At 33.3% G+C, this 17644-nt stretch overlaps 2 protein-coding genes across 2 annotated transcripts; one reads left to right on the forward strand and one right to left on the reverse strand.

The window, feature by feature from the left end:
* Nucleotides 1-285: 285 nt before the first annotated feature.
* On the reverse strand, nt 286-13267 carry LOC128159258 (techylectin-5A-like). The gene is made up of 7 exons (XM_052822319.1): nt 13048-13267; nt 4801-5185; nt 3498-3552; nt 2262-2428; nt 1666-1765; nt 1171-1341; nt 286-701 (listed from the first exon to the last, which is right to left on the reverse strand). The coding sequence occupies exons 2-7, from the start codon at nt 5113-5115 to the stop codon at nt 457-459; spliced, it is 1053 nt and encodes a 350-aa protein (XP_052678279.1). The 5' UTR covers nt 5116-5185; nt 13048-13267; the 3' UTR covers nt 286-456.
* LOC128159256 (heat shock 70 kDa protein 12A-like) lies at nt 5495-16789 on the forward strand. The gene is made up of 6 exons (XM_052822317.1): nt 5495-5673; nt 6727-6975; nt 13670-13834; nt 14227-14445; nt 14775-14925; nt 15446-16789. The coding sequence occupies exons 2-6, from the start codon at nt 6775-6777 to the stop codon at nt 16516-16518; spliced, it is 1809 nt and encodes a 602-aa protein (XP_052678277.1). The 5' UTR covers nt 5495-5673; nt 6727-6774; the 3' UTR covers nt 16519-16789.
* Nucleotides 16790-17644: the final 855 nt, after the last annotated feature.

Raw genomic sequence — 17644 nt, forward strand, 5'->3', positions numbered from 1 at the left:
TACATAATCCCGTATCATGCATTAATAACCAATGAAATATAGAAACAGCATACTAGGTTACAAATACATTCGCATATTAGTGAAATTTTGAGAGATGGTCGTGGCCATTTTTAGACTGTGTACGATATTTGGCGGATATAAGTATTTGAACGAGTTGGCGTAGATCTGAATTAGTGTATTCCTGAATGTGCCTATTCTTATACATATATGCTGGCATTTAGCGATGTACTTGATTAAGCGGAAGCCGTATTTCGCCAAAAGCGCTAAATAGAATACACAGCCGAATGTAATACGTTTACAGTACCCAAATTAAGGTTAAATATATAGATCTTTTCTTTACTATAGCTAAACAAATCATATCTTAAAATTGTATGCAGATGCGATGGTTGACAATCCAGCCTCCTTAAAGACGGAAGGAACGTTTTCATTGGTTCAGTTGGTCAAACTGACAAATTGTTACGGTCTTCTGACCCTCATTTCCACGTAGCTGAGGTCTGTGAACTTGTTCCAATTTATTCCAAGCGTGTAGTTAACCTGACCGAACTCTCCATTTAAATTTGACTTTTGACACGAGTTGTGCCACCAGCCTCCTTTACTGACGCTTGCGCAGTTCCTGATAGTGTCATTATCATTGTCAACGTCCTTCGTGCTGAATTTCATCAAGTTAGCACACTCTTGACACGTGGATAAAAATGGGTCACCTACTCATAACATACGAATAAAAATATGAAAAACACGATAAACCCTTTGTTAAAAAAAAAGGAAATATGATTGCTTTACGTCGAAAATTTTAGATTTTTGAAAATCGATAAAAATATTAGCCACTTCGTATGTACATAATATTTTATCACAGTTCTCAGTCTTGAAATGTTTACCACTTCATATATTTATTGTAGTTCTTAGTCGTGCCCTGTATTTTTTACTGATTGTAGTAGTTATAATCGCTGAAGGCATTAATATTTTTTTTATCTCGCCAATGCATTTCAACTATTTTTGAAAATTAACGACCTAGCAAGCTAAAAAAATGTGTGAGATATAAATTTTTATATTTAGGTAAAAAAAATTGTCCAAACTGAAATATAATTTTTCTTGTTAGAATCACCAAAATGACTCAAATTATCTAAAAAGGACGTTGAATAACACACGATCAATGAAATGGTAATAATTTACCTAGGTTTTGGCTTCCATCTAAGCTGGCAGCATGCAGTCTGTAACCGCCGTTCTCGGACTCTATGTAAAACAGGTACTCGACAGTCAGCTTTTGTCCGTTGTTTTTTGTCATTCTTATCTGCAAATGGTGGTTTCCGGTAATGTTGGTCAACTGGTGTATGAAGTCATTGCCTTTAAATTAAAATAGTTCATACTATCATTGTATTCTTATTAAAATTGATAGACTGCAATATTCAAAAGTTGTTTAATTATTTAAATAAGACAACACATTATGGAAATGTTTAACAATTACTCTAGTGGCGAACAAATCCAACATTATCTTTTTATTAAAGATATTAAGTTGGAACTTAGTTTATGCCACTAATTTCTAAGCTCTTGACAAGCTAATAATATGACAAATTATATTCAGTGATAGGAAAACAATATTCCGTTGCATTTTCTGATGATTGTTTTGCTAGGAATTTTCAATGTCAGGTTGTTTGTTTTATACTCTACCAATCCAGAAATCGGATGTTGTGGAGCCAAATCCTTCTTTGTGTTCGTTCCATTCCCGATCAAAGTGAACAGATCCACCGGAGCGTCGTCTCTGAATCACCTAAAACCAACTAAAACTTTGAAACGTTGGAAACGGGGCTAACTCTCTTGATGTCGACACAGTACTTTCAGTACTTTGATTTGAACATGACGCGGCGCGTATATTTATACAACTTAATTGTTGGTTTGACAAAAGTTTTTTTTACTCTTTCATATAATCTTTAGATATTTATGATAACAAAATAAACAATTATATGTTTCTATATGCAGTTTTGGTTTTTTTTAAATATTAGATTATATTCAACTTCGGGTTAAACAGGCTTGCAACAATCAGCTTTTGCTGTGAAAAGTATTGACCTCCTAATTAAATTTCTCTCTCTCTCTCTCTCTCTCTCTCTCTCTCTCTCTCTCTCTCTCTCTCTCTCTCTCTCTGATTTATTCTAAAATAGTATGAGACAGAGATAAACATGTTTTTTACTTGAATTGAAAAATCAAATCCCCCAATTATAGGGTTCTTAGATTATCAATTAGTTTAGACTAAAATTCCTGCCACTTACAGTCCATTTGTATATATCAAGTCCAAGAACTGCCACCTCAACAACACAAACCAGGGTCTTGCCCCCAGACAGGGTGAATCTGATCTCCCCATTGGTCACAATGTCCAGCAGACCCAGCAGGCAGTGACAGTCTGCGCACGTGTTTGGGGGGAGGGTCTGTGTAATGTCTGACAAAGAAGACTCGGCCATAAATTTACCTACTAGAATGTTTTTTAGACTTTAATACTGTTCGAGAATCTTTATGAATATCAGCACAATTTTTATGTGATGGTAGAACAAGTCTTTACGTGATGATAGAATAAGTCTTTACGTGGTGATAAAACAAGTCTTTATATGATGATGGTAGAACAAGTATATATATGATGATGGTAGAACAAGTCTTAAGTTGATTATACAACAAGTCTTTACGCGATGGTAGAACAAGTCCTTAGGTGATGATAAAGCAAGTCTTTATGTGATGGTAGAACAAGTCTTTATATGATGATGGTAGAACAAGTCTTTATATGATGATGGTAGAACAAGTCTTAAGGTGATTATACAACAAGTCTTTACGCGATGGTAGAACAAGTCCTTAGGTGATGATAAAGCAAGTATTTATGTGATGGTAGAACAAGTCTTTATATGATGATGGTAGAACAAGTCTTAATGTGATTGTACAACAAGTATTTACGTGATGGTAGAACAAGACTATACCTGAAGGTAAAACGAGTTTGTATGTGATTGTATTACGGTCGATGATGGTAGAACAAGTTCTGATATGATGATGGTAGAACAAGTCTTAATGACTGTGATTGTACAACAAGTCTTTACGTGATGGTAGAACAAGTCTTTAGTGATTGTACAACAAGTTTTTTACTTAATGGTAGAAAAAGTCTTTACGTGGTTGTGCAACAAGTCTTTACGTGATGACAGAACAAGTCTTTACATGTGGTAGAACAAGTCTTTAGTGATTGTACAAGTTTTTTACTTAATGGTAGAACAAGTCTTTACGTGGTTGACCAACAAGTCTTTACGAGGTTTTACAACAAATTTTTACGTGATGGTAGAATAAGTCTTTTTGGGATGGTAGAAGAGGTCATAGTAAAAGTGATAGTTGAACTTTCTGCTAGAAGTGTATGTGTTCTATAATGTTACTAGTAGTCATAAGGTACATAATGGAACTAAAGTAAGTTTTATAATGATAATTTTACCAAATTAAGAACACACCACACCACACCTATATTGTGGTTCACTTACTTTGAGTACATGTGTTCTGTAGCCTATCCCAATAGCCTTCCCTGCAAGGATTGCCCTAGAAGAAACACAAACTAGCAATTCGTACAGTTATGTATATTTACAGCAATTATGAAATACTTTAAAACGGCGTTAGAATAAAATTAAATGAAATTAAAGCAAACCATATCATATGCTATACACATGTTTCACTTTACGAGTATTACTTAAATATTACCTTTTAAATACATAATCCATGGTTGTCGAATTAGTTTGTCAAAAACAAACTACGATATTTTAATTCACGTTTTAATCCAACATTATGTCAAACCTGTTTTATTGGATAAGTTTCCATTGAGATCCTACAGTGAAAATATACTAACAAACGGCCAAGACCCGAAATATTATAAAGTAACTAGTATATCGAGGTATATGTAATAATAAACGGCTACTGTTTAAATATGATGCAACCAAAAATATAAAATATATAACCGTGATAAAAATATTGTACATGCAAAGACATTGCCGTATTTTATTTGCCGTTTTTAAAACTTAGTTTTATAAGTAGTTTTATTTCATTGTACTCTGAATTGTTACCGATGTCAATGAAACTGGGTTACTGCAATTAAATACTGAATCGTTGCGGTGCCAGTAAAGACCGTCAGGTGAGCAATCAAGGAATCAGGTCGGAAAAGAACAAAGCAAATCAATCAATCAATCTATCGATGAAATTATTAATCAAAACTGTAGTAGTGATGAGTGTAGTATTAATGACTGATTGCAGTAATATCGAGCCTTTTTTGTATAATATTTACATTTTCTGCTGTCTCTGTCTGTGAAAACATTACGAAGGCCTTGGGACCATATAACTTAGACGAGCTCATTTTTGTTCTCAGTCTCATTTTCCCACTATCTATTCCTTTTGTAAAAGTGAGACTGAGATCAAAAGTTAGCTCGTCTAAGTTTTATGGTCCCAGGGCTTTGAAGCCTAAAACCAAATAATTTCATAAAAGATGAGCGACACAAATTGGGCGTGTCTTATAGCATAACCGAAAAACGGTATTGGTTTAGCTGCGTAGTAATACATATAGCATGTGCTACATGAAAAAATAGTGGTTTTAATATATAAATATTGTATTCAAGTGTAGAAATTGAAAATAATCTAAATATAAGTAATAGGGAATCATTCGTTAAATATTATGAAGTGATAATTTCTGTCGGAGCGTGGTCAAATCTATCATAAAGCCCTTCGGATTTTATTCGATTTGACAAGGCCCGACCAAAATTATCATGTCATAATACTTAAAGAATGATTCCTTTGACTTACCAGACGATAGAGCTGACATGTTGACCTGGAGCTGTTGGACATCGGGGACGAATGTTGTCCCGTTGTTATGCGACACCTTGAGACTCCGTGGTTACAGATTTCCACCGCGTGGCATTTGGCGTTTTCTAGACACATGGAAGCACAGACGCTCTTTGAAACATTGGGAATCTGGCACAGTATATGGGGACCGTATTCCTCGGGAACCTCACCGTACAAATGTAAGTGGAATTGTCGAACCGTTCCATTGGCTTTGGAAAGTGTTGACATCAAAAGAAGGGTGTTGAATATTGTTTTTATGGTATTCGTCTGAATCATTTCTCCTTGATGTTGTTATTCCAATATTTTATCTGATATAGTTTAGGGATAACATATGATTCAAGAATTTCTGAAAAGAAATTTATTTGAATTACAATGTAAATACTTATTCTAAGAGAGTATGGGAAGATAAACCAGAATTCTATATTCAATATGTTAATGTAAATTGTACAAATGCTTTATGACATGTTAGAATCTTAACTCATCAAATATTTTATATATACTACAAATTCTTCAGGAGTATAGAAAATAAAGAATAAATGATCGCCATACACCGATGTAGATATCTGGATGAACGTGTATACGGGTATTCGAAAACAAATGATCAATAAATGGGTTTTAAAGTTTAAAGGTCCAGCTTGCAGTAAATAATCAGTATATCGTTAAATGGAGGTTCACTTCAAAATACAGTTCAAAACAAGAAACAACTTGCACTAATACCAAAGAAGGAAGTAAAATTTCACGGAATTTGTTGCATCAAATGTTAATAACAAATGTAGTTTTGTAAATATGTGGTGATTTCAAAATTAGATGTTAGCGGAAATGTCAAAGACACACGTAAGTAATATGGATATTTGGAAGGAATCGAAGAGATGATTTAATCATAAATTGAATATGGTATACTTTTATTGATTGAAGTTCATTCTAACTATGAGAGTTAACCTATAAACTACGATATAAACTTGTAAATACGTAAATATCTATTAAGTTCAGTATGTAGGTACATGTATGTATCAATAACAAAAATGGAACGATAAATCTTAATCTAGTAAATATGTAAATATGTGGTGATTTCAAATATTGATGGTAGCGGAAATGTCAAACACACATGTAAGTAATATTAATATGGATTTATAACGAGGATCTAAGAGATGATTTAATTATTCAATGAATATGGTATACCTTTATTAATTTAGTTGTTTAACAATATCACTATAATTTTATTGTTGTTGTCTGTTGAAAAAACATTACCAAATTCACCTTTTTTTAGTAAGGTCCGACCATTATCTGTCCCCTAACATTTGGACAAAAATTGATGTAGCTAATCACGTATGTGCAATCTATAGTATACATTCAAAATAGAGATTTCTCTTTACTATGGTGGCGTAGATCTTCCAAAACCTGTCAGATAATTATGTAAGCTCATCAGATTTTTAAGTAGATTTATCAGATACCGGTATTTATGTCAACTTGTAATTTGTAAGTTGATACTTGCCCATAGTACGCCACATATCCGCCGAAATAGTACATTAAATAACAAGTACTTATTTTTACGTTTTGAACAAAAGCGAGAGAAAAAGGAGAAAATAAAGGAAAATTGACTCTTAGCAAATGAAAAAAAATGTAATTTAAAAAAAACATGTGCTTCTCTTGTTTGATAAGTCAGACTCCTAATAAGACTTCCCCCTAATGAACAAAAATACTTGTAGACAATAACTACAAGTGAACCATATCAATTATCAATCATTCCAATCAGTGAAAGTGTTTAAAATCTAATCATCATTTGTCAATGAATTGAAAAAAAGAAATTTTAACGTTTAATGTAACTCAAATCTAATCATAGAGATCCCAAGATTTGAATTGACAAAAAGAATTTTTACCGTTTTCAAGGTTTTCCCAAAATGGGTAATTCGAGGTCGGTTAGTCAAATAACAAACCATGAATGAATCACATGAAAGAAAGAAACCCAGGGGTAAGGGAAAACAAGACGAAAAGGCGACCCCTAGGGAGAAAAACAACGACCTATTTGTGGTGGCCATTGACTTTGGGACTTCGTACACGGGATATGCTTACGCACAGAGGGACAGCTATGAGACCGACCCACTGAGGATCTACGGCATGAAAATTGACAATAACCAGGTATGCCTGCATGCAACAAGCACATAGCATCGTTTTTTGAAAGGCCCACTCTTCAAAAATCTTCATAAGCAGATTAAATAAATTCTTTTGTTATTTTAATTAAAATCATGCAGAAGGCGATTTATTCAAAATACAAAATTCAGTTAATTTCTTTATAAACATATTAAGATATCTCCAGTAAACATCAATAAACCTTCATTGGCTTCAATTTGTGTTTTAGATACTTTGTTGCAAGGATACACATGTTCCATAGAAACATCCATTTTCAGTGCTTAACGAGGCCGAGTACAGAACGAGTACGCACGCTTTCGCGCAGCGTTTCATTTGTATTGTGACGTCATCTTTTTGCTTGGTTGACGCCATGGCGTGATAGTTTCAACTGCAGATATTCAGCGAAATTTGTTGAAAATGGCTCGTTTAATGCGTAAAATTAATGTTATATTGTGGAATAAACATATCTGTCTCGAAGTATAAGCTATATTTGGGCTCGGGTCGAAAACGTGAAGAGGGTTCAGCAGGCCTAACCCTCTGTCACGTTTTCTTAACCCGCCTAAATATAGCTTAATTCATATATTTCAAGACAGTAACCATGTATTTTATATCAATGACCCTTAATATGTGATGTTATATATTTTTTTATTACTTAAATATGTCTGAATGCTTTAATATTACTATATAGATCACCTTTTCCGCCTTTGTCAAATAAAAAATAGCCATTATCTGACAAATCTGGGAAGTTGGGCATACAAAAATCAACTTTGATAAGACCCCTGGAACAAACCAGGAGGTAAAAGGTTTTTTTTATTTGACCATTTGATGCCTTTTAGCAATAAATTTAATATGTAGAACAGAAAAAGAAATCCCTAGGGCAGAAGTTTAAAAAAATGTGCAAAATTGATACATTTCAAGCGAAATCCCATAGGGTCCTATGTTAAAGTTTAACAAACTTTGAGATGACCCCCTAAACAAACGGTGTGGTAAATGTCTTATTTTTTAATCTTAAAATAATAATTATTTCAGTAGAAATTCATGTAAAAAATTTCATTAAAAAATCTAGGGCAGAACTAATTAGACCCGGCCTCGTTAAATGCTATTACTGTTATGAATTAAGTAACTTTTACAGATTTTAAGTGTGCTGTTATATCTATGTATCCTTGGAATAAAGATGATATTTATCCCACTTAATGTTAGAAAACACAGATAATCAACATTTTATGATGCTGTCTGTCATTTTGTTTCATGTTTTGACTTTGAAAATGAAAGTAACAACAGTCTCGCAGTGAATATGAGTAAAAATTATTTCTTAGTTTTAAAGCTTAAGTTTTTATTTTAAAGAAATTATTCTTGCAAAGAATGATGAAAAGAAAATGTTTATTATTCTTTTAATTGGCTCAATATTTGCTTAAACTGTACTTTCATCATATTCTTGATGTAATGTATAGAGTTACTTCCCTTTGAACATTAAAAAACCAATAGAACTTCCATGGTTAAATTCTCAATAAAATATAGGATTTGCCTCTGGTGAAATTTAAAGGAATAACTAGGATTTAATCAATGTTTCCTACTATTGTGTAATTTTGTTAAACTTGGAATGGATATAGAAAATATTTTATTGTAAAATGAGCTTAATTTACTATGATTTATTTAGTCTTTCTGGAAATGTGGTGTAATTTTTCACCTCATGATATCTCTGTCATGCAAACGCATATTGATACAGAAAATAAACAAAGGTTTACAAGTAAGCTGAACATCATTTTGCTGAAGTATTATCAAATTTGATTATATGTCGTAAATCAGTTACACATTGAGCTCTGCATGATTCTTAGGCGGAGTAGTACTTAATTTTTGGGAGTTGATTTTAAATCAACTCTCCTATGTAGTTACTCAGGCAAACCGAAAGTGAAACAGTGTTTGGACCTAAGCACAAACTAACACCACTGATAACATTTAGTCCTTGAAAATAATCGATAAATTCGATGTAATGTATTCTTAAAAATTGTTTTTCAAGGAAACGTATTTATAGATGCCTTGTAAATAGTCAAATTTTTAATGGTACGAACAATTTAGATATTTTTTTGTAGTTGTACATTGTATGTATTCCTACGCCAGAGTTCAACATATCCGTAAATCTCCGACAAGCAGAGTCTCTCTTGCTTATCGTAGATTAACGGAGACAGACGAGACTAGAGTTCAATAGTGCTTCGATCCATACTATTTCTTTGAAATGTCGATTACTGATACGCAGTTTGATGGAATTAATTCTTTGAATATTACACAACATGATTCATATGGGGTTTTTGCGAAATTCTTTTTGGAGAATAATTCATTTTTTAAAAAATGTGCATAATTAAAATACATATAGGAAATTACTTGCCATGCAAAATAATATATCGTTGATTCTAAAATAAATAATAAACGATAAAATCAACTCCTGTCAGTTCTTCAGTACTTTGATTTGCAATATGACAGTTTTATAGAAAAAATGAGATGTCTGGAAGGGGAGGGATAACGCCACTCTGAAAAATTGATAACAATTTTGCGGTTGTAGATTGCGAAATGAATACCATTGAAAATATGAAAACTTGTAAGGGATTTAACTTATTTAAAAATAGGAAAGAATTATGTTCTCTGTTCTTTATGGAAAATCTTTATCCCCCCCCCCCCCCCCCCCCCGTGCTACAGGCCTGTGCAATAACAAGTCAGCTGACTCTAGAGAAACATACTCCTAAATGTAAATTGCCGTCTATTGAAATGTTATCATGCGTTGGATTCTTGATTGTTGTGTGTAGTTGGTTAAAAGAGGAGCTATGGAGCTATGTGATATTCAAGACCCATTAAATGATTTACGGCCCCTTCATTTAAATAGGTGCATCATTGTAGGGTCTATGATTTATGGCGATATCAATGGATACCTATTCTACAGGGAAATAAACATAAAAAATATTGAGACTTAAAATGTCATCTCTCAAATTATGTTGAGCCGTGGTTTGGGAAAATCAATTAATCTACAATACACCTTAATCTAGCTGGCTATTAACCATAGCTGCATTAAGTAATTACTAATTATTCTATTTATTTGTATCATCTTTTTAAATTTACAAAAATAAATTTGAAAAAAAATAGCTTTTTTATAATAATAAATTATAAAAATGAACATACATGTACTGAGTTTAATAAGACTAGGAATAAGTGTAACAGACATAGTCATCAAGTGTAACAGACCATGGAATGAAGTGTAACAGATATAGGAATGAAGTAGTTTAAAGACATAGGAATAAGTGTAACAGACATAGAAATGAAGTGTAACAGACAGAGAAATGAAGTGTAACAGACAGAAAAATGAAGTGTAACAGACATAGTTCTGAATTGTAACAGTCATAGTAATGAAGTGTAACAGTCATAGTAATGAAGTGTAACGGTCATAGGGATGAGTGTAACAGACATAGTTATGAAGTGTAACAGTCATAATTATGAATTGTAACAGCCAAAGTAATGAAGTGTAACAGTCATAGTAATGAAGTGTAACAGACAAAGTTATAAAGTGTAACAGTCATAGTAATGAAGTGTAACAGTCATAGTAATGAAGTGTAACAGACATAGTTATGAAGTGTAACAGTCATAGAAATGAAGTGTAACAGTCATAGTAATGAAGTGTAACAGTCATAGTAATTAAGTGTAACAGTCATAGAAATGAAGTGTTACAGTCATAGTTATGAAGTGTTACAGTCATAGTAATGAAGTGTAACAGACATAGTAATGAAGTGTAACAGACATAGTTATAAAGTGTAACAGTCATAGTAATGAAGTGTAACAGTCATAGTAATGAAGTGTAACAGACATAGTTATGAAGTGTAACAGTCATAGAAATGAAGTGTAACAGTCATAGTAATGAAGTGTAACAGTCATAGTAATTAAGTGTAACAGTCATAGAAATGAAGTGTTACAGTCATAGTTATGAAGTGTTACAGTCATAGTAATGAAGTGTAACAGTCATAGTAATGAAGTGTAACAGTCATAGTTATAAAGTGTAACAGTCATAGTAATGAAGTGTAACAGTCATAGTAATGAAGTGTAACAGTCATAGTAATGAAGTGTAACAGTCATAGTAATGAAATGTAACAGACAGAAACATGAAGTGGTACAGTCATAGTTATGAAGTTTAATAGACATAGTAATGAAGTGTAACAGTCATAGTAATGAAGTATTACGGTCATATGAATGAAGAGTAACGGATATAGTTATGAAGTGTAACAGTCATAGTAATGAAGTGTAACAGTCATAAAAATGAAGTGTAACAGTCATAGTAATGAAGTGTAACAGTCATAGTAATGAAGTGTAACAGTCATAGTAATGAAGTGTAACAGTCATAGTTATGAAGTGTAACAGACATAGTTATGAAGTGTAACAGTCATAGTAATGAAGTATTACGGTCATATGAATGAGGAGTAACGGATATAGTTATGAAGTGTAACAGTCATAGTAATGAAGTGTAACAGTCATAAAAATGAAGTGTAACAGTCATAGTAATGAAGTGTAACAGTCATAGTAATGAAGTGTAACAGTCATAGTAATGAAGTGTAACAGTCATAGTAATGAAATGTAACATACAGAAAAATGAAGTGTTACAGTCATATTTATGAAGTGTAATAGACATAGTAATGAAGTGTAACAGTCATAGTAATGAAGTATTACGGTCATATGAATAAAGAGTAACGGATATAGTTATGAAGTGTAACAGTCATAGTAATGAAGTGTAACAGTCATAGAAATGAAGTGTAACAGTCATAGTTATGAAGTGTAATAGACATAGTAATGAAGTGTAACAGTCATAGTAATGAAGTATTACGGTCATATGAATGAAGAGTAACGGATATAGTTATGAAGTGTAACAGTCATAGTAATGAAGTGTAACAGTCATAGAAATGAAGTGTTACAGTCTTAGTTATGAAGTGTAACAGACATAGTTATGAAGTGTAACAGACATAGTTATGAAGTGTAACAGTCATAGTAATGAAGTGTAACAGTCATAGTAATGAAGTGTAACAGTCATAGAAATGAAGTGTAACAGTCATAGTAATGAAGTGTAACAGACATAGTTATGAAGTGTAACAGTCATAGAAATGAAATGTAACAGACAGAAACATGAAGTGTAACAGTCATAGTAATGAAGTGTTACAGTCTTAGTTATGAAGTGTAACAGACATAGTTATGAAGTGTAACAGACATAGTTATGAAGTGTAACAGTCATAGTAATGAAGTGTAACAGTCATAGTAATGAAGTGTAACAGTCATAGAAATGAAGTGTAACAGTCATAGTAATGAAGTGTAACAGTCATAGAAATGAAGTGTAACAGTCATAGAAATGAAGTGTAACAGTCATAGTAATGAAGTGTAACAGTCATAGAAATGAAGTGTAACAGACATAGTAATGAAGTGTAACAGACATAGTTATGAAGTGTAACAGACATAGTAATGAAGTGTAACAGTCATAGTAATGAAGTGTAACAGTCATAGTAATGAAGTGTAACAGTCATAGTTATGAAGTGTAACAGACATAGTTATGAAGTGTAACAGTCATAGTAATGAAGTGTAACAGTCATAGTAATGAAGTGTAACAGTCATAGAAATGAAGTGTAACAGACATAGTTATGAAGTGTAACAGTCATAGAAATGAAATGTAACAGACAGAAACATGAAGTGTAACAGTCATAGAAATGAAGTGTTACAGTCATAGTTATGAAGTGTAACAGTCATAGTAAAGAAGTGTAACAGTCATAGTAATATGAATGAACAGTAACGGATATAGTTATGAAGTGTAACAGGCATAGGAATGTGATGTATAACAGAAATAGGAATGAAGTGTTAAACACATATAAATGGGGTGTCATCGCCAGGAATTTAAATGAGGTACTAGTTTTGGAGACAGAAGTTATAAAATGAAGTGTTAAGGACAGAAGTAGAAAGAAAGTTCATGTACTATAGGAAAGTGAAGTGTTACAATTAAATAGAAAAAAGTACAAATAAAGACAACTGAAAATTATTTTAACATTTGACATTATTATCTTTACATACCTGTCAGATGTTAGGAATTCATCTCTCAAGATACACGTCTGTGTTTGGTCGCGACAGATGTGATGTGTTACGTCAATAGTTCTCAATGCTTTTGATTCATTCGTTCGGACACAGGGGGATACTAGTGTTTTACCCGGAATCGATAAATATTGTCCAGATATCCGGAATAGATTCCACATGATTACGTCGAATTCCAGTCAGCTTGAATTTTACAATGCCTGCTAGATTTATTGTTTTGAGAATCATGTAATGTTTATAAAACCTGATTAAAGTGATCAGCACATAACACACTCAAATCCGGTCGATGATATTAAAGATAGCTAAGACATCCTTTTTTCCCTATATTCCACAAAATATTTTGCTGAAAAGCTTTTACAAATGCATATTCATGTGGTTACATATGATACACATTTACAAAACACATTTTTTATTTTTGAGGTTTTTGTCAGTTGAAATTGTTTACTATTTGCATGTATTTCTATGTATCATTTTCCCCTCTTCTTTAATTCTGAAGATGTTTAAAAAGAAATGTGTAGTAATCATATGAGACACGTTCTCATTTCATTCTGATAAAGTTTCATAAAAGTAATAATATAATACGAATAAATTACATATTTTACAGCAACTTGGAAAGGTGCCGACATCGATACTGTTAACTCCAGACAATTCATTCCACTCGTTTGGTAAAACGGCTGAGGACACTTATGGCGAGAAGTGCAGCAATGGAGAGAGAGATTGGAAATTGTTCAAGAACTTTAAGATGACCCTGTACAATGCCAGTGATAAGGTATGTTGTACGTAAAATACCGGTCTGGAATTGGCACCTTACGGGTGGGTAGCATTGTTTTTGAACGAGGGCCGACCTACCACAAGAAAATAGAATAAAAATAAAAGAACTCACTTCTACAATCGTTCAAGTACTTATAGTATATCAAAAGCCTTGTCTTTAAGGGTTTTAAATTGTGTTATCTTAAATTCCTATGATTTTAATGCTGTCAAAATAAAATTGGAGGGGTCAATTCATTCTAACTTATTTATTATTATGTACAAGTAACTAATAGAAAAAATGTCAAAAAGAGGGACAGCGCTCCTCTCCTTTCCACTCCCGTCCAACCTTAATTTGTATCTAAATTTTTAAGCAAAGTAATAGTCAAATTTTCCTGATTATTTTTTTTACAGAAAACAACGAGGGGTCTTGTAATAGAAGACTGCCGAGGGAATACAATATCTGCGATCACTCTGTTTACGTTAATGTTTAGTCACCTGAAAAGCGCATTTGTCAAACAACTGGAAGAAGCCACCAAAGGAGTTCCGGATGATTGGATTCGCTGGGTGATCACTGTTCCCGCCATTTGGGACGACTCGGCCAAGCAGTTCATTAGGGAGGCAGCAGAGAAGGTCGTTAGCTCTTCGATCGTGTAACCTTTAGTTTATTAGGTCCTTAACTGAACCTCTTTTAAAAATAGTTGTATGAAATGTCCAAAAAGCTCATCTCAAGAACTTTCTGGGGATTATTTTTTCAAATCATAAATAATAGGTTTCAATGACCATAAAAATCAAATCATTCAGTGTACATTTTAGCTAATTTATATCGTACGGTAACTGACAGCATTATACTAAACCACCAAACTTCCACGTCATGTTTCGAATGAGTATATTATACATTGTAAACAAGTTTATAACTAAAGTATAATTATATAAAAATAATATTCATACACATACTACAGGCTGGAATAAGGAAGATAATCTTAGCTCTGGAGCCGGAGTGCGCCGCGTTGTATTGTGGAACTCTGCTCCAGGGACTGAGAGATACGCTCAAAAATCAAGCACTGCGGATTGTAGGTCCCGGATCTCGGTACATCTTGCTGGACATGGGAGGTTCGTCTTTTATGTTAGCATTCTTATTTCCTGTCTTTATAAAAAAAGTTTCACTTGTGTTTGGAAAGTTCATGTCCGTTTGTCTGCTTGTCCCAAAATACTAGTATCATAGACTAAGTTTATGTTTCTGAATTAAATTGGTTTTGTTAATTCATTTCATTATTTTGTGTATTTAATGCATACCCTATCATTCGTTACGCGAAGCATTGTCAAGTAATATTGGAGCGTGGGGTATGTAGAACCCTTTTAATTGAGAGATTGGACTTTAGGTAGTTGTGTCAAACAGCATTGTGACGTAGGCCTGTCTATTTTATTGCTGGCCATTCAGCCATAGCTCTCTGAAATCAACAAGATTTGTCTGGATTTTGCGCTAAGACTACGCGATCGGTGCATAATGTCGCTTGAAACCGCGTCATTTTTAACTTGTTTTGACGCAAGAAATAGATAGTAACATCCTACTGAAAGTCCAAGGTCTTGTTTAATTATTGAAATACAAGATTGTACTGTTTGTTATATAAAGGTGGAACGGTTGACATCACGGCCCATGAGGTGAGCCGCGACTTCACTTATGACGAGCTGTTCGCTGCCAATGGCGGGCCATGGGGAGGAGAGAATGTCAACATAGCATTCCAAGAGTATCTCTGCGAAATCTTCACAAAACCTGTGTTTTCTGAGTTTTGCAAGGTTCATACGGAAGATTTTTATGATCTAATGGGAGCTTTTGAACAAAAGAAAAGGACCTTTGAAGCTAGGATGGTTCAAGAGAACAAATTCGTCGTCATTAAATTGCCATATTATCTTGGCAAGGATTTTCCTCTAAACACCCCGATGGATTTGGCAGTGAAAGAGCATGATAAGTTAAAGATACCTGCAAAACATATGATGGGGTTCTTTAATGGTACGCTTGACGAAATATCCCGACACATTAAAAATAAGCTCAAAACAGAAGAACTGAAAGATATCAACAATGTTATACTGGTAGGTGGCTTTAGTGTACCAAATATAGTTAAAGACCGTCTCAAAGAGGTATTTCCGGAAAACGCCAACTTTTACTGCCCAGAAAACTCCGAAGTCGCCACTCTGGAAGGAGCAGTATTGTACGGACAGTCTCAAATTCACACAACATATGAAAAATCAAAGCCTCGTAGTATAACACCAAGCATCAACTCGAGACGAAGTAGGTTTACCTATGGAATGGACTCCCATGTACAGTTTAACCCAACAAAGCACCCAGAAAGCAAGAAATTCAGGGATGGTGATGAGGTGTTTTGTAAAGACTATTTCTGGGTCCTTCTTAGGGCTGGAGCAAAGTTATCTCGAGATAAAAAAGGTACGATGAGGACGTTCACCATGGACAAAGACTCTACAACACTGGATGTTGTTATCTACAAAACGGAGAATCCAAGTCCAAAGTTTGTGGACGACCCGGGCTGTTTGAGGCTCGGAACTCTTGTTGTTGACATGACAGAAGGCTTGGGGATTCCGAATCGAGAAATCAAAATCGGACTACAGTACAACGATACAGAATTGAATGTCTACGCCATTAACAACAGAGATGAGATTGTCAAGACGACGTTTGATTTGCTAGCGTAGATTAGTATGTTAGGGTTGATAGAAAAAGTATATAACAGCAATTGCTTATTATATTTTTTTAAACGTTGAATTTTCAATTGCCATTTGATTGTTTGCAGTGTTATACAATATCTATCATACAATATTCAATATATTTGGCATATTTTTTTTATATATTAAATGTCACATAGTTTACATACATGTATATTACCCATTTACTCAAATAAAGAGATCGAATATGTTTTGTTAAAGAATTATCTAGAAAATCTAATAAAACGAAATTAAGACGTTACTGTGTTCTTTGAGAAATTATTGACCAATAATTCCACGTAAAAGGTTTTTATTTAGGACATCACAGAAGTTGAGACATTTAATTGATTGGTCAAACGTTAACTTTCTGAAATTTTTATATATAATATATATTAAAATTGCGATCTCAATCTTAGAAAAAGAACAATCTAAATACGGAAGCTAAATGGGTTAAATAAGCCTTAAAGGAACTTCGCGATCAGTGCATCTCTATGTATAGTAAGACCTTTCGAAATATATTTCCATGCTGAACAAAAAAAAAACCCCACGTTACAAGTGCAGAAGGTTTACTAGTATTTACAATAGATATTTATTTAAACATAGGTTTTCTTATTATTAGTTGAATGAATGGTTCAGTGTCCTTGATCGGATTAATAAAGAGTAAGTAAGATTTAGATTATTTAATTTAGTATGGAATCCACACCTGTATTACATAACTATTTACACATCAGGTGTGAACAGTGTGGCCATTAAGTCGTTATCGGATTAAAAGGTTCAGACTTTAATCGGACCACTTCGGACACTATTATTTTAAAATATATTCCATGCAGAGATAAAGATGACTAAATCTATACAATACAGTTCTTCAATATGAACGTCCTGTGTTTAAAAACTGTTTACGATATCTGCACATTCTGCTATCCATCAAATGTTCATCTATATTTATGAATGATGTTACAGCCCCTATATAATTTAAGATTACTGGAATTATTCAACAAAGTGCGAAAAGATCGCAAAGGAATTAGAATCTTTTGTATTCCTAATCCCCTGACGTACCATTGACTGAATATAAAACCTTATAATTGTCTTGACTTCTACATAAGTAGATTGCAGGTCA

Source organism: Crassostrea angulata, chromosome 8 (genome assembly GCF_025612915.1).
Source record: "Crassostrea angulata isolate pt1a10 chromosome 8, ASM2561291v2, whole genome shotgun sequence".
Lineage (NCBI taxonomy): Eukaryota > Metazoa > Mollusca > Bivalvia > Ostreida > Ostreidae > Magallana > Magallana angulata.